A 21,638-nucleotide genomic window follows, 5' to 3' on the forward strand; every position below is an offset into this window, starting at 1 on the left:
AAAATATTAATAAATGTAAAGTTATGAGAACAAGCAGTCGAAAAGAAAGGCAAATGGCCGACAAACGACAAGCAGCAAAGTACACACACAAATTCGCGTCTGCTGAGCAGCTGAACAGCCATGCACACGCACACACACGCACATGTCCGCTTTGTGTATGGTGAATAAAGGCACTAGATGAAATCAAGTACAATACATGTGAGTGGCGATTGAATGCGATTGAGCAAGCTGAAAGCTGGAGAATTGAAGTGTATTCTTGCAAATGACGCAGCCAGTTCCATTTTATTTGTTTATCCATTCGAAGAGTCAACAGTGAAGTGCGTGTCGATTACAGCCACGTCTTTTCATTGACCTTGTTATTTAAGTTTTTTTTATATTTTTTCTTCACTCATAAAGCAATTTATTGTTTTCTTTGATTTTGGCAAATAAAATTGAAAGGGATAATGAGATAAGGAACAGATATCGAAAATTAAAGTGGATCGCGAGACAATGGAGATTGAAGCCATTGACGTACATGCAGCGAATCCATTATGATTTCGTTTAAGTGGTTTTTTACTAATTCCAGATTTTTGTAAATATTTACGGACACAAGTATGTTTTTAAAAAAGACCAATCACTCTTTTTAAACAAGAAAAGATTTTTCGCATTTTCTGAAGGTACAAAAAAATTATTATGTAGATTTTTACTTATTAACTTTCTTTGTATACATTGAGTGCAACAAAGATCTTTTTCATTTTTAATACGAAAAGAATAAGTTTTGTGTTGCTATATGAACTATGTGTGTTATATTCAAATATATTACCGAATTTTCAACTTTTGTCAGTGCCAAGATACTCCTTATCGAAAGATATATATAATATTTTACAATCATTTTCAAGATGCATCCCAGAGTCAGCATTTGTCTCTGCATGTTTAATTATACATAGCAGAAGAGGTTAGCAGTAAATTGTTTAAATATTTTTGGCCTTAATATCAGCAATGTATTAGTTGTGGCCTACATTTAGGCGTATCACGAAGTAATACAAAAAATATTATCAATAAAAATACAAGTTGAACACAATTACTTTCGATTTGATTCTATTAAGTGGTTATATTCACTTGTCAATGTCAAATAATCGATTTTATTTATACATATACATTCATACATTTCATACATTTAAGAATATTCTCCAAAATTTTGAAGTTGATTGCGCAAATAGTTTTGGGTATGAGCGTATTTTCAAGAAATTTTTTAATTTAATCAGTTTCCAAAATTGTAAATGCAATCTTGTCAAAATCTTGTCACTGTTTATGGACGCTGTGCGGCAAATTCCTTCAATACGGCGGGACCGAACGACTTGAAAAATGTTTAAAGCTTTTTTAGATATATTTATTAGGTAATGATTGAGGTAATAAGATTTTTATACATTTGCAACCAGTTGCTACAGAGTGTAATAGTTTTCTTTACTTAACGGTTGTATGTTATTACAGTGTGAAAACGGGCGAAACGAAACTGCAATCACGCCTACTTCCCATATAACACTATTTTAAATTTCATTTGCTTTTTTCATCTTCCGGAATACAAATGAAGAAAGCATTTATATAATAGGGTAAAACATTCTACGGAGAATTCATTGAGAGTACTCCAACTTAAACTTATGACCAAAAGTTGTTAAAAATCCCCTAGGTACCGAATATTTGGACCCCAGTACATATAGTTGACTTTTTACCGAAAATATCGGTCAATGTGTGATACATATAATTGAAATTCAGAAATAATTTTTCCCTGATAATGGTATATCTGAGTGTCTAAAATGTGTTGAATCGGGTTAGTACTTTCCTGAGCCTCCATATACCTAACACAACGATTTTCGAATTTCCAGGTGACTTTATATCGCATGTATTGGAGAACATGAAAGTTATCTCTATGAAAATGAGAGTGTTTGTTTATTGATAACAATGTGTTTTTGTGTATAAAATGGATAAAATTGGCCAGAAACTTGACCTAGTCCCCTTATAACAAATAATATAACATCCGAGTGACTTTACTCTGCATGATTAGTGAGAGTAAATGAAGCGCATGAAACTCGTTTTTCTCAGAATAGTGTTTTTCAATCTCAAAGGAAGAGTTCTGAAGATATCTAGTTCCAATTTGGCGAGAATATTTTTAACGTCATTCGCTATCGCGCTATGGAAGCTTTTTTTTTAATAAATCTTCCAATTTTCTTCTACGAAAAACTGTCAAAAAAAGGATCAACATCGATACTTTTTGTTCAAACCGCCGCCATTTGGCAAATTTCAAAACAAAAGAAAATACAAAAAAGCTTCCATTGCCCTATAGCAACTTTCCTACAGATTAATGACCTTTTTGAAATTTTTGGTTTACATCAAAACTGCGGCCGCAATCGTGTACAACGTGCAGGACTTTTTTTACGTATCATTTCAACAAATAATTTAACTATTATACACCCATAAAATAAACTAAAAAAATCATTTCGTATTCGTCATGAATGCATTAATTTATAAAAAAAACGAACCGATTAGTTGATTTCAACATTACAAAAAAAATCTCAAAAATCAGTGATTTTTTGGAGGGTCACACTGAGATGATCACTTAAGTTAAGTTAGCCATTTCATCATGAAAAGATTTACGCTCAATGATAACCGAATATTTTTGGCCCGAATTGGATGATATGGACTTGGACAATATGTGGTTCCCACAGGACGACGCCACAAACCACACAGCGAGTGTCACAATCGATTTATTGAAAACCAAATTTAGATGAAGGTGTTATCTCACGAAATGGCTCAGTCAATTGGCCGCCTCGGTCGTGCGATTTGACTATTATCGAATATCGAACGTGAAATTGCAGCAGTATTGGCCGATTTATGCTTGAAAACCGTCGAAAATTGGGTTATCGTCTGGAGCGCGCTCGTGGTGGCCATTTTTGCAAATTGAATTCCATACATAATGGCATTTGTAGCGCTCTTCGGCGAAAAAACTACTTAATTTAATTTTAATTATTTCTTTTTGCAACTCTGGGATTTATTTAAATTGGTATCCAAAAGAGTATGAGTATGAGTATGTACTTGAGGTAAAGGAGCTGACGTACTACAAGTACATAGTTCATTTGTGGATACATCATGCCGAAGACTATGTTTTCGCTTCTTTCAATTCATGAAAATTTACAGAGCAATTAAGGTATATTTTTATTTATAAATATTCACCAACTAACCAGGCTTTAATCCATTCGATTACAAAAGAAACTCAATTTCTAGGCTAATATCTAAATGTGAGAAAGAAGTGAACTAAAACTATTAACATTGTGAATTTTAACTTAATTTTTAAGAGAAATTTGATGAATTAAATTTTTTTAAACAGAATATTTCAATTTATCCATCAAGTAATCATAAATAGTTGTTAACAGAATTATAACACCACCAAGAAAAAACCTCCTAGAAGTATTTGCCCCAGCAAACCAATACCATTTGCTCAGTATTCTTGTATAAAACAATATATTTCTCTATATATAAATACAAATATACGTATGTGTGTATATTTACATGAACGGCTATTCTACGCAGTAATGGTGACCTAATTCCTAGCATTACCTATTCGCCCATTCAACCATTCGCCCAGACGTTCGTCGTTATCTGGCGATTGACATTTTCCAGACGAATTGTCGTCATTGCCCTAAGAAAGTATATAAATTAACAAAAGCACGCACACAAATACACGCACACCCATACACAAGGAAATGGCATGCAAGGAAAGAAAGTGAAATGGCGCATGAGTTTCTTTTCCATAATAGATAGTCGTTAGTGCCTGCAAATGCAAAGCTTGCGTTGGATTATAGTTATACCCGCGTGTGTGTTTGTGTGCGAAAGTGCGAGGGCGCATTATAATGGGCAAAAATCGATTTAAGCCTTCAACCTGTCATTTCGCTGGCATTCCGCTTAATGTAGTGTCATTTTGTCATACCGCGTGTGTGTGACCACAACCCAATCTACCCTCGAACACACACGCAGCCGAGTGCACGCCAGCTTTAAAGCACGCAAGTATTCGCCTATGATTATTAGTATTCGGCGTGTCGAACCAATTGAATTGATTTTCTGTGAAATGCGACTCGTTTCATTTTCACTGGCGTCAATGGAAATTCCACAAATGACCGATCCACTAACTGGAGTAACAGTAACCCTTCATTGTGACATAAGTCAGCCGAAGCCGTAGCGTACGCACCAAAATTGTTCATTTCAGCCACCTTCAACTAATATAATATTTATAAGTAGTACGTGTTCGCTCACGGTAGATTTGCATTTGCCAACACCCACACATATTCAGTTTCTTATAGCACTTGACAATAATTTCTGCAAGTGTCACTTGTCACAGCGCTCGATAAACAATAAATTGGCTTGACCTTCAAGGAGTGGTCAACCGTTTGTTGTTGTTGTGTAAAAGTAGCGGTTTACTAATGGCCAACACGATGAATTCTTTCATTTCTATGCATGATGAAGACGCCTATTTATGAATATTTATGATTAATTTTCGAGATTTGTTATACAATGTATTATCCAAGCACATAAAAATGTATATGAGCGTGTACAAATCTGATAATTGGCTCTCTAGCAGCACTTCACATGTGTTTAGTAAATGAATTGCGATCGAGATTTTGATTTTAGTTAATGAATAGTGAGAGCAGCCAACGCCTTGGTGCTCATTGTTAGTTTTACCTGCGTGGAGGGTGGCGGCAGCACCGATGCATCATGACAATTCGGACACCAATAAACCATTTGTATTATTTATTTGTGATTAATCACTATATGGCTTGTGATTACTGATAATTAGTCAGGTTAACATTTTTTTCGATATTATCTGTAGTGCTTCCCCGTGCATGTTGTAGTGTGTTCGTGGCAAATGTAATCAAATAATTAATTAAAATTTGTCAAAAAAATATGCAATAAAATATGAATAGTGTGCTAGGCATATTTTTTGTATTATATAATAAAATAATAGTAATTATAATATAGAAATATATTATACACCTATTGCTACTCAAATCCTACAATAATATAAAAAATATTTTAAATTAACCAGACAGAAATCGAATAACTCTTAGCTGTTGAAAAATTTAGTTGCCTGTCTACTCTGAAAGGATTCCGTCCGTCAAACATTTGACATCTGAAAATAATATTTCAAAATGATATCTTCTCAGTGACAAATTTCAGTACAGTCAAGTCCTACTACATCATAGTTAATAGTCATTTTAGAGAAGGTGTGAAAGTAACTCTGCTTCATTCTATTGCAACAAAAACAAATTTCTGCCAGAATGTTAATCAAATGCACAAATAAAGTCAAAGTCAGATTTGGGTTTGTAATATCTGCCAAGAAGATCCGGCGTTTTCGAGCCAAATTTTGTTCAGCGACGAGGCCCATTTCTGGCTCAATGGGTATGTAGACCAGCAAAATTACCGCATTTGGGACGAAGAGCAACCTAAAATGATTTATGTTGGCCGGTGAAATCATCGGTCAATATTTCTTTAAAAATGATACCGATGAGAACGTAACTGTCAATCGTTATTGCGTCATTATAACCGACTATTTGTTGCCTAAAATCGAAGCTCGTGGTCTCGACAATATTTGGTTACAACAAGACGGCGCCACTTCCCACATACCGCACCAATTAATGGATTTATTAAACTAATTTGCCATTTGAACGTTAAAAAAATATAGTACATATCCTGATTTAAAAAAAAGTTCTACGAAAATATTATGCATTTCTCAGTTTTTGAGATATTGATCTGAAATTTTGCAAAAATCTTGCAAACATCAAACTAAACGATCGGAATCAAGTGCTTGTATGGCAGCTTCCTTATTTTTGAAGAGTATTCTAACTACGGAAGAGTTTTTCTTGTTTTCTTATATACCGAAGAATGACGACAAAGCTTAGAATGTTAAACTCAGGGCTGGAACATGAAATTGCTAAACTCATATTTTTTTAATGAGGGCACATAATCAAACGCTAATCAGATGCATTTTTTAAAATGAAATTTTCATTATCGCGGCTTTATTAATATACCGTAATCAAGGATAGTGAACTGCGCTCGTTATGTTCAGAAGTCAATACTTTGGTACGTTAAAGTCTACAGAAAATATAACCAATTTGTCTGAATTTTAAAATCATAAAGTCATGGACGATAATTGGTTTCAATTGGACTAGTTAATAAAGTCTGAACTCAAAATTTTTTCCCTACTTTCGATATTAGTGGTATCTGCAAGCTCGATGATATCAAAAAGCCCCTTAATTTGTTCCACTTATGTAGGTCTCTTGATTTTTCAGATATATTTGAAGATTTTGCAAGGTTTTTTATGAAACTATCAAGCAAGGTGTATGAAAAATGATAGTAAAAACTCACTAAAGATGATGATTGCAGAAGCTGGCTCTACGCCAATAAAGACGACTATTTCGACCAATTGAAATACTAAATTTCTGTAATTGTATGCCTCTCTGTAGACTTTATCATGCCTTCAGTTTAATATAAAAATTCATTTAAAGAAGTTTGCATCTGAACAATTTGTTTATAGGTTGTAGTGCTGCCCTTGAGAGTAATCCATGCTACATTCTCTGCGGATTTCTTGCCAAATAAAAAGGCAGCTTACGGGGTTTTCAATAAAACCGTTCATAAAGTTGAGGCCACTGACACGGAATTTCGGTAGTAAAGTTTAATAGTTTCGGCTCATTGTTGGATTGTATATCTTTCCATGATGAAATGGCAAACTTTACTGAAGAGAAATCTCAAAAGAGCGGGAAAAAATATGGCGTCGTTTGCTTTCTCTATCGGTCTGCTACAAAAGTAGTTCATATTGAAAAACCCGTTATATAACATCGTAGCCCGATATAGACGGTTCCGGCATGTGATCAGTTTCTAAGGACTTGAACAAACTCTCAGATCGAAATCACTAAAACTGAGTGGTTCGCGTATGTAGAGACGACATGACTAAATCGACTCAGCTCCTCAATTAATCACTTATCTATTCGCATATGTAGGGTCTCTGACGTTTTCTTACACGTGTAGCAATCTTCGTGACAAACTTAATATTCCCCATTCAGGATATAACAAGTGATGGTTGAACTCGGAACTCCAAAAATTTTTAATTTTTATAAAGAAATATTTTCCAAAATTGTAGAGTGGTACTTTATAAACTTTACTACACATCTGGGTCAACTTATTCAATTTCAATAAAATTCAAGTAAAACTCTCATCAGCAGTTTGAAGGCGCATTTGAACTACGTTGATAGAAATTCGGCGATTTAGTAAAAGCTTTCAGTTAGGGACTGTCTAGATATAAGTTCGGCGATCTAGCAAAGGCTTTAATTTAGTGAAAGAGAGAGGTCTACAGTTTCCACTGTCATAACTTGCATGAGAAAAATCTGCCACTTTTAAGTCCAAATTAATTTAAAATAATTATAGTTGCAATAAAAAACAGTTTTCAATTCAAAAATTAATTACTGCTTCCACATTTCGCAATAAAATCGTTTGATGTCAGCGCCAAAAGTTATTCAAATTTCACTAATTTTGACATCTTATCTCAATTTTCAACTACCTTAACACTTATCTTACAGCTAGCATAGATAAAATTGAATTTTCACTCACCTAGTCCTAATACAGGCAAAACCACCGAGGCACGCCAGCGTTGCCAACATTCACACTATGAAATTTTGCATGTTTCAGCAGTAGCGGTTCTTTGTTTAGCAGCTTGCGCGACTGCGCAAAAGTATTCAAAACATGCACTTATATCATCGCAAACCGAAATTTTAACTAATTGCGATCGCGGCAGCTGAAGAATGCGAATCCCAAAGTCACTTGCAAACACAAATAAACGCTTAGTTGCGCGTTAATAGCCGAAATTTGCTGTTACTCGCTGATATTTGTTGATATTTTAGGGTTAGCTAATGAACACGCAACGATTTCTTAGCACATTAAGTTAATTTGGTTATATTGTAAATACATACATACGTATACTATATATATATATATATATTTGTAGTAGATATGAGTAGTAGTAGAAGTAGTATATATGTTTTATGTTTTTTAGAATTTATTTAAACGACAAGCGCGAGTTGTAGTACTTTATACGCGTGGATAAATATTTGAGAATATTTTTGTAAACATTTTGCTTTGCTATTGGTATTGCTATAAATTGGTATTATTATTTTTATGTATTTATTTTTTTTTATTTTGTTGCAATTCTTATGCACACTGCGTTTTAATTGTGCGTAACTTTACACATAACGCTTTGTTGTTGTTATAAATTTTGCTGCAGAATTCGAACGAAGCTTCTCAGCACTGCTTGTAAACACTTGCAAATAGTCACAATAATTCCCTTTTTTATTTTTTTTAAACTTTTTCACTGTAATTGCCACGCACACACTGTTTTATTAACGTTTCTTAATTGTTGTTAGTGTACTATACGTTCATATTTTTGTAGCAACGCAGGCAGCTTGACTTAAAAAAATTTCGTTGATTTTCTCCAGCACTGAAAATAACAATAAAAACAAACATAATAATTATTAAACGAGAAATCAACATTTAACATTGCGCCACTAAGCAGCTTCCCCTCCCTTTCATTAACCGTTTTGTCCAACTTCTGTTTATTGTTCATGCACTTATTGTTTTCTAGTTTAATGCACCCTAATTTCATTGTGTTTTCACTTTTTACTTCATTGCAGCTTACTATTCCCCTTTGACATTTCACTTTTACTTTTCTAACGGTATATATTTTTTTCGTTTGTTAGTATTTTCCCGCTCGTTCGTTGTGTCTGTCGCAGGCGAAAACTGCTACTGTTTCGCTGTTTATCCTCACATTGTTATCCTTTCTCGTTAGCGTTTCGCTGCTGTTTGCACGTGCGCTTCGTTTTTGTTCGTCGCTTAGTTGAGATTTTGTATATTTACTCTTCGCTCGCGCTCTCACGTAAATGCGACGCGTTGTGCGCTCACATTCCGAAAAAGCTTCTTTTCGCCAACAACAACAAAGTGTCGCTCGAATACATAGAAAGCGGGTAGAGTGCACACACAAACACACGCACCAGCATGCTTTATGTTTTGAGGAAAATAATTGGGGAATAAAAGGCAGAGTATTGCAAAGAAAATTTAAAGTTTAATGAAATTGTGTTATTTGGCACAAAAAAATAAATAAATATTTTCCACATAACTATTTTTTAATTGCCACTGTTTTTTAATACGAGCAAATATTTCAGATAGGGCTTAGCGTCAGGAAAAAAATATTCAAATTTTCAGTTTTACATTTCTTTTATAAAAGAATCATAAATTTCGAAAAAGAATAAATTTAAGTATTTAAATATTTTCTTTTATTTTTACTTCTTGCTTGACTCCTACGCAGTGTTCTACGAAGACGGCGTAGTAATATTATTAAATTCAGAATTCAAATTTATGGTCTCAGCGCACAATATTTCACTAAACACATAATAAAAACTTAGTAAAATGTAGTAAAAATAATAGTATTACACAAACAAAATTTGAATTTAAGAAGTTCATCATACGCCATGTCATACATCTGCATGTACCAATGGCGGTATACCATGGCGTATGATAAATGTATTGAAAATGCTTTTGATTATCAAAAAATCTAAAGTCACTGTAATTGTGAAAAACTACATTAATTACATATTACAAATATATACTATATATCTATATATACATACGCAATTTGTAATTAACAATGTTCTTCATACGCCCTGACATAAGCATAAACTTTTATATTTTTATTAAAAAAAAAGTCGATAAAAAATAACATAATATTTAAATGTCATATTTTCAAAAATGAACTGCCATGGATTATATAAAAATAGATTTATTTTTTATTAAAATGAAATAATATAAGAGTTTAATCAATTTTATCAAGAATATACATATACAAGAATTTAAATATTTTTGTTTATAGAAAATGTACAAGAACAAAACAAAATATTATTATGCAATACATTAAATTTTTTTTTTGAATTTAATTGGAAATATATTATACTTTTATGAAAATATTTTAATAACTCTTTACTTCTAATAAATATGTTTGACGCGTTTATTATATAATGCATAAGGCCAATACGAAACTTTTATTGAAATTTTTAAAAATAATTTATATTTTGGTGAAAATATTTTCACAAAAGTTCACTTCCGTTCAATATGTTTAACGCGTTTATTATCATTATAAGATTTTTTTTTAATTTTAAAATTTAATATATTTTTAAATTTCTTCAAAGCACTACCTTTGACAAACATTGAAAAATTGTTCTTCATACGCGCTGTCGCACCTTTTTAAATATATGTATGACTGAAATACTGGGCGGCCACAATGTTAAAAAACTAACACTTCCTTTTATTAAATATTTTCTAAAAATAATTTGTTACTTGCAAATATTTCAAAATCCCAAAGTTTCCCCATAAAATCTACCCTAAACAAGCAAAATTGTTTTGCATATGCACGCTCACAAATATATGAAAAATATATAAATACAATATATACATACATTTGTATATATCTACATATAACACCATTTGCATGCATGTTTGTGTCGCGCATTTGATGTGTCGAGGCTGTTCACACGCCGAAACAGAGACACTGCGGCGACGGCGAGTCGGTCGTTGCTTTGTTCACCCTCCAATCTTTCGGTCCGCTGAGCGCTCATCCGTTTCCAAGTTCGTACGCTTGTTATTATTCCCAAGGAATGCACACTAACACATGCAAATGCACGCACATTGCCCCAGTTTCTACGCGCAGCACAAACACCCACACACACAGGCACACTTAAACGTGCGAGCGCTTGTTTACAGAGCTGCTATGTGACCGATATAAAACAACATGTCACAATGTCACACAGTGTGTTAATATGTATGAAAAATTATATATGTATATGTATATATATATACAGGAGAGACATTACTAAAGCTCAGCCATGTGTTTTGCTGGTTGCTCTCTCAGCACAACGCGTGTCGTAAGGGAGTGAGATAGAAGGCTGGTGGCTTGTGGAGGATTGTACGGCTTCCTTGTTGCGGAGTTGTAAACAATTGCACGAAGTTGGAGATAATTAATTTGTTGTTATGAAAAAATTAAGATATAAAACTAATAAATTAAATGTAACTAAACGTAATTATTATTTAATTTATTATTATTAGTAGGGTAAAAATAAAGAAAAAAGTGAGTTACATTTTTAATATAAATAAATTGTTTTACTGAAATAAAAATAACAAAACTAAATAAATTAAGCAAGAAGTGAGAATGAAAACGTGAAATTTTAAAACAAATTCAGAAATTATAATTAAAATGATATGGTTCATAAAATTAAAATTTATTATTAGGCATTAAAGTGCATAAAAAATAGAAAAATAAAGTAAAAAAAAATATTAAAAAAGAAAATATATATCTATTTTTAATACAATAAATAATTTAACTCGATTTTAAAAAATTAAATTATTTTAAGCATAAAAAATAGAAATAAAAATAAGAAATATTCAAATTGAGAAAAAAAATATTTTTTTTAAATATTCAAAATACAATAAATAATTTAACTCGATTTTAAAAACTTAAAATATTTTAAACATTTTCTTATTTTTTTGGGTTTAATAATTAGTTACTACACCGTTAAATTTTAAAAAGTACATATAAAAACACAATAGCTTAAGTTAGATTAAAATATGTACCAAAAAGCTTTATGAATTAAAAAAAAAAATGTAGGAAAAATAGAAATAAAAGTATAATAAAAAAAATAATAATAAAAATGAAAAAAAAAATTATTTCAATAAATAATTTAAATAAATTTAAAAAAAATAAAATATTTGAAACATTTTTTTAAGTTTAATTAGTTACTAGAGCGTTGGATAATATTCAGAAGAGTATAAAAATACAATAAATAGTTAAGTTAGATTAAAATATGCACCAAAATAAAATAATAAAATTATTCTAGGAATGAAACTAAAAATCAAATATTTTAAAATTGAGTATAATGTAAATAAAACATGTAAAACAAGAAAAAAAGTTAACTTGGACGCCATCAAATCTATAATACCCTTCACTGGTGCATTTCTTATAGCTCAAAAGGATAAAAAAGACTATTATCTTGATTTTAATCCTACAGTTTGTATGGCAGCTATATGCTATAGTTAACCGATATGAACAATTTCTTCGGAGATTACATTGTTGCCTTAGAAAATAACATATATCAAATTTCGTGAATATATCTTGTCAAATGTGAAAGTTGTCCATACAAGAACTTGATTCCGATCGTTTAGTTTGTATGGTAGCTATACGCTATAGTTAACCGATCTGAACAATTTCTTCGGAGATTACATTGTTGCCTCAAAAAATAATATATACCAAATTTCGTGAATATATCTTGTCATATAAGAAAGTTTTTCATACAAGGACTTTTTCCTGATCGGTCAGTTTGTATGGCAGCTATATGCTATAATGATCCGATATCAATGAATACCAACAAATGGGTGGCTTCTGATTTAGAAAAGAATATGTGCGAATTTCAGATCGATATATCGAAAACTGAGGGACTAATTCGGATATATACCGATGGATGGCTAACTTGACTCAGCTCGTCACGCTGATCATTTGCATATATAAAAAAGCAAAAAATTTAAAATTTAAAATTACAAAATTTAATAAAAACCCTTATAATCGTGGTTTTCGATCTATCAAGTGATGCGCCTCAAAAATCGGCCTCAAATTAGCTCATAAGGCTCTAACCATAACTATGGTATTTAATCCATTTCGAAATTAGCTATGTTGGCGTAGAAATAAAATAGCAGTAATTTTACCAACTTTTATTAAACACACATGTTTATGAAAGTGTGTTTGTACGAAAAAACAGCAACAAATCTGTAATGAAGGAAATAGAAAATGTGGAAGGAACACGTCGAAATTGGATTTCCGTGCTGTGCTTCGCGTGTCACAGCAAACCAGCGCGCTTATTCATAATAACAAGCATGCGAGTAATACCCAGTAGGAAAAATTCAGCTCAGAAGGTAAAAGTGTATTGATAGTAATAAATAAGTGGTAATGGTACCAAAAACAAATACATTTTTAAAAAGAAAAATGTTTTTGTATTATATGAAAAAAAAAAAAATTACTTAAAAAAAATTTGAAAAAAAATTTACATTAAAAAATTAAGAAAAAAATATTTTTTCGTAAAAATTCGATATTCTTCCAAATTTTTCAATAAATAATAAGCAATAAAAAAATTATTTATGAAATAAATAAAATTGTATTAATAGTAATAAATAAGTGGAAATGGAAAAAATAATACATTTTAAAAAAGAAAAATAATTTTTTCGTAAAAACTCAATCTTTTTCCATATTTTTCAATAACTAATAAACAATAAAAAATAATAAAAAAAAATTTATGAAATAAATAAAAAATAAATAAAATTGTATTAATAGTAATAAATAAGAGAAAAAGCTAAATAAAATAAATACGTTTTTAAAAAGAAAAATATTTTTTCATTAAAAAAAATGAATAAATAATATTTTTTTCGTAAAAACTCGATCTTTTTCCGTATTTTTTAATAACAAATAAACAATAAAAAATAAAAACAAAAATATTTTTGACTCGAGTTAAGCTATTATGGCAAGTGCTCTGTTATAAGTATATCTACATATGTATGTACATCCTTAGGGACACATCTGGTGTGACAGCCTGAAAACCCGATTTTTGGGAATTAAAACAAAATCAATCAAGCTTTTTAAAACTTTAAGGGAATGTCTATATATATTTTAAGTAAACAAAGTAGATTTTTTGAAAAAGATTTTTTTTTTCAAAATTTTATTTTTAATTTATTTGAGTTACATGCAATCTGCGACGGCACTAAAAAAGGATCCGTCCTGCTGAGTTTCATAAGATTCATAAAATATTTTATTTCTTTCTAAACTAAAAATTGACTTGTAAATTGCATATAAAAAATAAAAACAACATAAACATTCAATTTCCTCGCTTGGTTTACAATCCCGCGCAGTTGGCAACCTGCTCACCCCAACCTAGAGCCAAATGAGCGCACAGTTGTCGAACACAACTCGAACGAAACAAGCAAACTGAGTCAAGGAAGCAGCGCCAACAAATACAACAAACATACAAAGCAACAAAATAAATTACGTTGAAGGCTGAAGAAGAACCCAACGAGGGGGGCGAATGAACAAGTATGTGGAATAAAATAATAAAAAAAAGTAATAATAATAATTTGAAAGCAACTCTCAGGCATTCAGTCAACGAGTAACTGTATAAATATGCACATTTGTATGTATGCAAGGGACTGTTGGGGCGTAAGCAGCAGCGCACACATATATTACGCGCTATTTATGTGCATACAATCGGTGTGTGTGTGTGCGCAATAAAGTAACGAGCTTTTTGAACCTATCAATTTATACAAATACACACCAATACATGGACTATACACCTACACATATACATCTGTATATGTATATAACCATGAATAGACACGCAAATAAGCAGCAGCGGGAGTAACCGCGTTGAACGGTATTATTGTAGGATGTGCTTAGACAAAAGACAAGGAACGATTAGAAAAGGAATGGGATGTATACCAGCAGGCGCTGGCACATACACATACACATACAAATATACAAATATGCATAGAATATGAAAGCACGAAACAATAGTTGTTATTAGAAGTGGAAGTATACGGCGAAGTGGTAGCAAGCAAGAAACAGCAGAAAATAAAAATTAAATAAGTGAGAAAAGCAGGCAAAATAACCGACGTGTGTATGAGCGTGTATAATTTCCAAGCGCCACAATGTGGCACATAGCAGGAGCATAAATAAAAAATGTTGCTTAGAAACAGTAGTTGTTGAACAGCTGCGCGGTTGTTGGTGGTATTCAATAATTTTTTTTTCTTTTTCTTGGTTTGGAAAAATTATTAAAATAATTTTTAATTAATTCCTTAATAAGAGTTTTAAAATATATTTAATTTTTTATGTTTTTAATTTGTTTATGATTTTATTTTTTCACGTTTCTTTTTTCTATTTTTTGTTTTTAATTTTTTTTCAGAGTTTTACGTTTTTTAGTTTTTAAATTTTTTGGTTTCTAACTAATTTTTCGTGTTTTAATTTGTTTATGTTTTTAATTTTTTATTGTTTTTTTTACTAAATATATTTTTTAAAAGAAAAATATTTTTACATAAAAAAAATAAAAAAATATTAAAACAATATTTTTTTCGTAAAAACTCGATCTTTTTCCATATTTTTCAATAACAAATAAAAAATAATAATAAAAAAACTTTATTTTATGAAATAAATAAAAAATAAATGAAATTGTATTAATAGTAACAAATAAGTAGAAAAGAAAAAAATATAAGTACATTTTTAAAACGAAAAATATTTGTACATTAAAATAAAATATTTTATATAAAAAAACAAGTTAAAAAATTATTTTGCATTAAAAAATATAAAATATACTTAAAAAAATAAAAAACATCATTAAAAAATAAAAAACATTTTTTTCGTAAATACTATTTGTTTTTCCATATTTTTTTTATAATTTTTCCTTCTGCTTGTGGAACATTATGTGTAAATAAAGGAATTATTAAGGAAAATATTAATTAATTCTGTAACAAAAAATTTTAAAATATATTTAATTTTTTTTATGATATTAATTTGTTTTGTTTTCAAATATTTTTTTTATTATTTTTTTAGTCTTTAAAATTTGTTTATGTTGTTAAATTTTTTTAGTTGTTTTTAATTTTTTTTGTTATTATTTTTTTTGTTTTTAGTTATTTTTATGTTTTTAATTTTTTTGATTTTAACTTTTTTAGTCTTTAATTTAATTGTTATTTAATTTTTTTTTTTAATTTTTTGTTATTTTTAATTTGTTTGTGGTTTTTAATATTTTTTTTTACTTTTCTTTTATGTTTCTAAGTTGTTTTGTTTTAAAAATTTGCGCGCAAATAAAATTATTATTTCAGAAAAAATATTTTTTTATTATTTCATTTCAATTATATTTAAATATAACTTATTTTTGATATTTTATATTTTTTTTCTTTAATTTTTTTTTACATTCATCTCAACACAATTATTGCTTAAATTCCACTATCCATAAACAGCAAAATATACATATATAGAAATGCCAGCACATTGCCAGTTCGTGCAATTAAATGTATTGGCGGTGTCTGCCACACATTTGACGAGCTTCCGTTCGTTCGTCCGCTCGCTCGTTTGCTCGCACACTCGCCACATTCACTCACTAACACAATTCGTTTCGTTTTCAACGCGCAGCAGGGCACACGATGTTGCCCATATGCGAAGCACGACGTTGGAAAAAAATATGTGTCCTAGTCACGAAGCCCTAGTACACCCCTGCAAGCTGGCCAACAACGCGACAAACCAACATATATCCATACACGAGCATGTATGTGACAGCATGTAGGCACGCATACCTACACACGCTGGCAAATACACACATACCGAAAATTTTCTTGCGAATTTTCACTGTATTTTCACCATAAATTTTGCTTGCTATTTCCAGTCGAAGATTTTTTCGCTGGCCTAGTCCTTCGCAGCTTGTGACTTAATAAATTATAGTTGCTTTTAGAATTTTGAATAATTTTTTTTAATATTTTGTTAACGGTATATGTATGTATGTGTTTGGCTTACACTGCTGAGCGCTGGTTTTTCACACGCTTTTGCTGCTGCATGAAAATTTTTTCAGCTGCGACTTCTGCTCGAATTAGGGCACCATTGCGCTGCAGCGCAAATAATTTTTGCTGCTGCGTTTGCAGCTTTTCACTTAATAGATATTTTCCAGCACTGATTTTCAACACTTTTGCTTGTGATTTGGCATTTCTGAGCATAAATTTCAATTGCTATTGCTTTTTATTGCTTGTGTGTGTGTGCGTATTTGTTGAGGAAAAATCTGCTTTGCTATGCTGACACTATTTTTTCTGATTTTTTGCTTTTTTGTTCACTGCTCTGCTTTAGTCACACACACGGCCACGCAGCGCAAACACGAACGAACCTTTCTCAACGGCAGCGGATACAAGTCTGAAAGGTGCAGACTTTCTCCAGGCCATCGTAGTTAACGTTGTCGTCGTCGTCGTTGTCGCTGTGAGCTTTTTCGGTATGCGCCTGTTAGCCGACCTTTCCGAATCGATACGACAACAGCGCAATGGAAAGCAACGCGACGCGATGCTTTTGTCTCTAATTCGCTTTCGCTCAATGTTTTGTTGACTGTTTAATGTTTCGTTGCTTTACACAGTTATTTCATTGTTGCTGTTGTTGTTGTTGTTGTTGAGTTTGTTTTGCGCCGATTTGTTTGCTCTGGTGTTCGCCTGCTTCTGCTTCCAACATTATCCTGCGCTTTGTTTTAATCCTTTTCTTTCGGCGCACAAAAGCGCACTCGTGTCGGTCGTACCGTTATTCACATACATACACCCACATTCCGCACATACTTCACTCTCCAACTCGTACGTTCTTGCATACTTCCGTTGTCGCTCTCTCCCAAATCTCCACTTTCCGTTTTTGCTTCCGCTTAACGCTAAACGCGTCCTTTTCGATGTCGTTTATGGCAGCGCCTTTGTTTATACCGCATTTTGCAGGGGCGGCTAATCAGACACATATCCGGCATGCAGTTTTCATTTCCTCCTCATATTAAACTTCACACACTTTACGTATGTAAATAGCTGAGTGAATTTTTGTATAGATTTGGCGAGAAAGTAAGGAAAGAACCCTAAAGGGTTGAACTGACTAAATTGGGATGTTGTCTTAGGGTTTTTTAGAAGAGACATTTTATTTAATAAATAAGTTAAAACAAGTTTTCATTCAGAGAATGTCATTTTTTGTAAAAATCGGTGATGTTTTGAAAAGTTTTAGATATCCTTGATCTCTTAGCCGAACTGTCGAAAGACTTCCGAAAAAAGGTGTTTCGAAAAAAGTTTGGATTTCCTTGAACCCTCAGCCGAACTGCAGGAAGACCTCCGAAGCAAGGTGTCTGGCAATGAAAAAGATTTTTCTGCATAAAATTATCTACGATCCGAAAAAACTTTATCACGATAGATGAAAACAGGTAATGATCGAAGGACTAGTCAAAATTTAGATTTTTGATAAAATAGCGGCTTCACTATATACATATAACTAATTTCTTGTGAGTTTACACTTCAAGTGGCTTTAAAAAACGAAATTATTATCAAAAATCTTATTTCTTCAATGCTTACCTGACAAATATATCTAAGAAGATCGTGTGAAAATTTCAAGTCGGTTCAGCCGTTTCGGGTAAATTTTCTCACCGACTTTCCGAGCGTTTCAAGAAAAACATTCATAAATTCTCAGCCGCAATAAATACTACATTCTAGTAAAATAGTTGTCCACTGATTCCTTTACTCTTATAATTCATCTACCAGATCACTTTTCCTCGTCCAATGTAGTGTTTTCAACTTGCAAAAAGAAACTTCGATGATATATTATTGTGAGAAAGTCGATTCAAATGGAGACCAAGAGTATCCCGATGTTGTTGTTGTTGTAGCGGCAGAGTTCCGCCTTGTTGACAGTCCTTGGCCGGATAAAAAATCCGGGTCCGTTCCGGTTACGTGGAATCGACTATCATGGGAGAGGGTCCCGATAATAGTCATCGACCTTGCCAACGATTATGAGATGTACAAGTATTACATTCACAGAAAGTCAGAGTACCCACAATCCAGGTAGATAACAAAATTGTCGTCATCTCTATTTTAATAATTTTTGATTAGAACGTACCTTGTCTTATATGCTGTCAAAGAATGCCACTGTTGCCTTTAGCCTACATCCATTTTTTAACTAATTGGCAATAACAATGTCAGTTCGAGTTTAATCCACGTATTGCATTGCTAATAAAATTGCGAAAATGCATTTTTAGTAGACACACGATGGCACTCATTATTTCAGCCGATGTTCTCCAATGATCTACACAGGTGAGCTCAAAAAATTTAAATTAAAATTAGTTGATTCATTGCATTTAAAAAAAAATTCTGTTTGATAAAAAAAAATATTTTATTTAATTGTACCCCAAATAAGCATTCCAACCTACGCCACTGTTTTCTTTTTACCGGCTAGAAATTCAACAATGCCTAAAAATCAGCTGTTGACACCAAAACAGTGGAAAGAATTTATAAACAAAACAAAGACTGTTGATTGTCTTTGCTGTCAATTTTTTTACGAGTTGAGAAATGATAGCAATTTTCTACAACCATTTAGTAACTAATCTATTATTATAATAATTTGCAAGTCATTTGATAATTGAAATGACCGCTGTGCTAGGCGCTGGCATGAGTGGCCTATCGGCTGCTTATTACTTGCTACAGAGATTTGGATATCCTGCAACGGTATATGAGGCGTCACATCGCGTCGGTGGCTGGATACGCACCGAAAGGCATAAAGACAAGGGCTTCATATTCGAAATGGGTCCACGCACCATTCGTCCAAAGGGTATTCAAGGCGCAAATACATTGCAATTAATTGAAGAATTGAAGTTGCCGGTCGATCCGATTAAATCGTGGCAACCGGCCGCTAAAAATCGTTTAATATATGCTAAAGGTCAATTGTGCATGCTGCCGAATAGCTTAAGCGGAATTTTCAAAACATTACCGCCATTCTCAAAACCACTAATTAGCCAAATTAAACAAGATTTAGTAGCCGGTCAAAAGAAATTGAAGCTCGCTGATGAATCTATTTATGATTTTGTTGAAAGACGCTTCGGCGCCGAATTGGCTAATTATGCGATAAGTCCATTAATATGTGGAATTTGTGCTGGTGACGCAAAAGAAATCAGTGTGCGTTTTCTAATGAATGACTTATTCGAAAAAGAACAAAAGTGGGGCGGCATCATAAAAGGCGTGGTATACGAAAAACTATTTGGAAATAAGAACAAGACGGCTCCCGCGGGCCTATTTGGGGATTCAATGCCAAAACTATATGAAAAATCGCAGAAGGAGAAATGGAGTATGTATAGAGTACCGGATGGCTTGGATACACTACCGCAAACATTACGTAACTACTTACAAGAAAAGGAGGTTGATATTCAACTAACATCGGAATGCCGGGAAATCATATTCACACGTGACGGTGTTCGAATGAACATCAAAGGTCAAGAGGTTGAACCAAAGCATATTATTTCATCAATTCCAACGCACAAGTTGGCAACCTGCGTAAAAAATCAACATCCTTCTTTGTCAGCCTTACTTATGGCTATACAATACGTTGATGTAGCCGTCGTCAACTTACAATATAATATTAAGGATTTACTTAAGATGAAAGCTTTTGGTTTTTTGGTGCCACCCATTGAGCGTATTCCCATACTTGGCGTTATCTTTGACAGTTGTTGTTTCGATATGGAGGGCAATACAATACTTACGGTTATGATGGGCGGACGTTGGTTTGAGGAGAACTTCGGCAAGGATCCAACACCCAAAAAGCTATTGGACACAGCATTACAATATTTGGATTTGGTAATGGGTATAGCAGAGGAGCCACGTTTGACACGTGTGCACGTATTGAGGAAATGTATACCACAATATACGGTGGGACATACGCAGCGAGTCTCCGATATACGACGATATATCAAACACTATAAACTGCCGTTGACATTATGTGGTGCAGCTTACGATGGAGTTGGTATAAATGATGTTATACTATCAGCACGAACTCAGGTAGAATCTTTGCAATCTTTTGATGATTAAATTGTTTACATTTAATTGGTGGTGTAGTGTGGTCGATTTAGACAATGCAGTTATAGGCTGTAATATTATATTGTTTTGCGATTTTCTATTAATTTATATTGAATTTCTAATTATTCAAAAACAAAAAAAGATTATAACAGTGTAAAGCAGCTGCGTTTCATCTTATTTGCCAAAGCCACCACGACAATTTGGACTAGGTTCGACTGTGTAATTAGGATCCCACTGTTTGGGAGTTTTAGCCTCTATAGATAGCGCGTGAACAAAGTTGCCAGCCAATTTCTCTTGTACAATTGAATTTACCAAACGGTGGCGCTGTAATTAATTACAATTTAGTATAGGCGAGTTATACAAGAAAAGTTGATCAGATCGATACCTTAATTAAAGTGAGCTCCTCAAACTTATCGGATACTACCAACACTTTGAAATGTGTTTCCGAACCTTTCGGTACGTTGTGCATATAGGACTCGTTGATCACTTCCAAGTGTAATGGGGATAACTGCTCTGTAAGTGCGACTCGTATGGCTGACTCAACGGGCGCAGTTTGAGGTGTAGCTGACATTCTGTGCAATTGAGCGGAACGTAACGTTACTAAAGGAATGCAAAAGTAAATTTTTATATAGAGGTTTGATATTTATAAATTAACTTACATGTAGCGCTGCGAAAAAAGTTCATAACTGTGTTTGTATTAATTCGTAATCTAATAACAATAATATCAGCTGTTTTTATTTTTTTCATTAATACCCAGACCATGTTGCCACCTAAGAATTTTTGATAAAAAAATTCCCTCTGCCTCGTCTCGGATCAAAACGTTATGCATATTAATGTTTATATTTCAAATTAAATTTAATTAAAATATTATTTCTATAAATAAGATAAATAAGTGTCGACATATTGCAAGCAATCAAGAAATCTAGTCTCGCTAGTCT

General features: G+C 32.3%; 3 protein-coding genes across 40 annotated transcripts in view; 1 reads left to right on the forward strand and 2 right to left on the reverse strand.

Moving 5' to 3' along the window:
• The window catches only part of LOC126765566 (calcium-activated potassium channel slowpoke), a 165,831-nt gene extending 148,799 nt beyond the window's left edge, over nucleotides 1-17,032 (reverse strand). For 35 of the 38 annotated variants that reach the window (XM_050483213.1, XM_050483405.1, XM_050483245.1 and 32 more), the window contains exons 1-3: nucleotides 16,661-17,032; nucleotides 7,633-8,515; nucleotides 4,711-4,852 (exon numbers count right to left, since the gene is read on the reverse strand). In XM_050483213.1, the coding sequence (XP_050339170.1) occupies nucleotides 4,711-4,770 (60 nt within the window). In that variant the 5' untranslated portion in view covers nucleotides 4,771-4,852; nucleotides 7,633-8,515; nucleotides 16,661-17,032. Of the gene's footprint in view, nucleotides 1-4,710; nucleotides 4,853-7,632; nucleotides 8,516-8,713; nucleotides 8,822-16,507; nucleotides 16,607-16,660 lie in introns of those variants that run through there. The other 3 variants (XM_050483196.1, XM_050483192.1, XM_050483283.1) reach the window with 3 other exon arrangements.
• Nucleotides 17,033-19,143: 2,111 nt separating this feature from the next.
• On the forward strand, nucleotides 19,144-20,808 carry LOC126765725 (protoporphyrinogen oxidase). Its single transcript, XM_050483466.1, has one exon. The coding sequence runs from the start codon at nucleotides 19,279-19,281 to the stop codon at nucleotides 20,710-20,712; it is 1,434 nt and encodes a 477-aa protein (XP_050339423.1). The 5' UTR covers nucleotides 19,144-19,278; the 3' UTR covers nucleotides 20,713-20,808.
• On the reverse strand, nucleotides 20,778-21,475 carry LOC126765805 (bolA-like protein DDB_G0274169). Its single transcript, XM_050483516.1, has 3 exons — nucleotides 21,360-21,475; nucleotides 21,086-21,300; nucleotides 20,778-21,024 (listed from the first exon to the last, which is right to left on the reverse strand). The coding sequence occupies exons 1-3, from the start codon at nucleotides 21,460-21,462 to the stop codon at nucleotides 20,875-20,877; spliced, it is 468 nt and encodes a 155-aa protein (XP_050339473.1). The 5' UTR covers nucleotides 21,463-21,475; the 3' UTR covers nucleotides 20,778-20,874.
• Nucleotides 21,476-21,638: the final 163 nt, after the last annotated feature.

Source organism: Bactrocera neohumeralis, chromosome 2 (genome assembly GCF_024586455.1).
Source record: "Bactrocera neohumeralis isolate Rockhampton chromosome 2, APGP_CSIRO_Bneo_wtdbg2-racon-allhic-juicebox.fasta_v2, whole genome shotgun sequence".
NCBI classification, from domain to species: domain Eukaryota; kingdom Metazoa; phylum Arthropoda; class Insecta; order Diptera; family Tephritidae; genus Bactrocera; species Bactrocera neohumeralis.

Bases quoted from the DNA above. Each gene is read 5' to 3' on its own strand.
- LOC126765725 (XM_050483466.1), top strand. From the start codon at position 19,279: ATGACCGCTGTGCTAGGCGCTGGCATGAGTGGCCTATCGGCTGCTTAT.
- LOC126765805 (XM_050483516.1), bottom strand. From the start codon at position 21,462: ATGGTCTGGGTATTAATGAAAAAAATAAAAACAGCTGATATTATTGTT. The intron at 21,301-21,359 runs GTAAGTTAATTT...GCATTCCTTTAG, and splicing joins CTTTTTTCGCAGCGCTACAT to TAACGTTACGTTCCGCTCAA. The intron at 21,025-21,085 runs GTATCGATCTGA...AATTAATTACAG, and splicing joins AGGAGCTCACTTTAATTAAG to CGCCACCGTTTGGTAAATTC.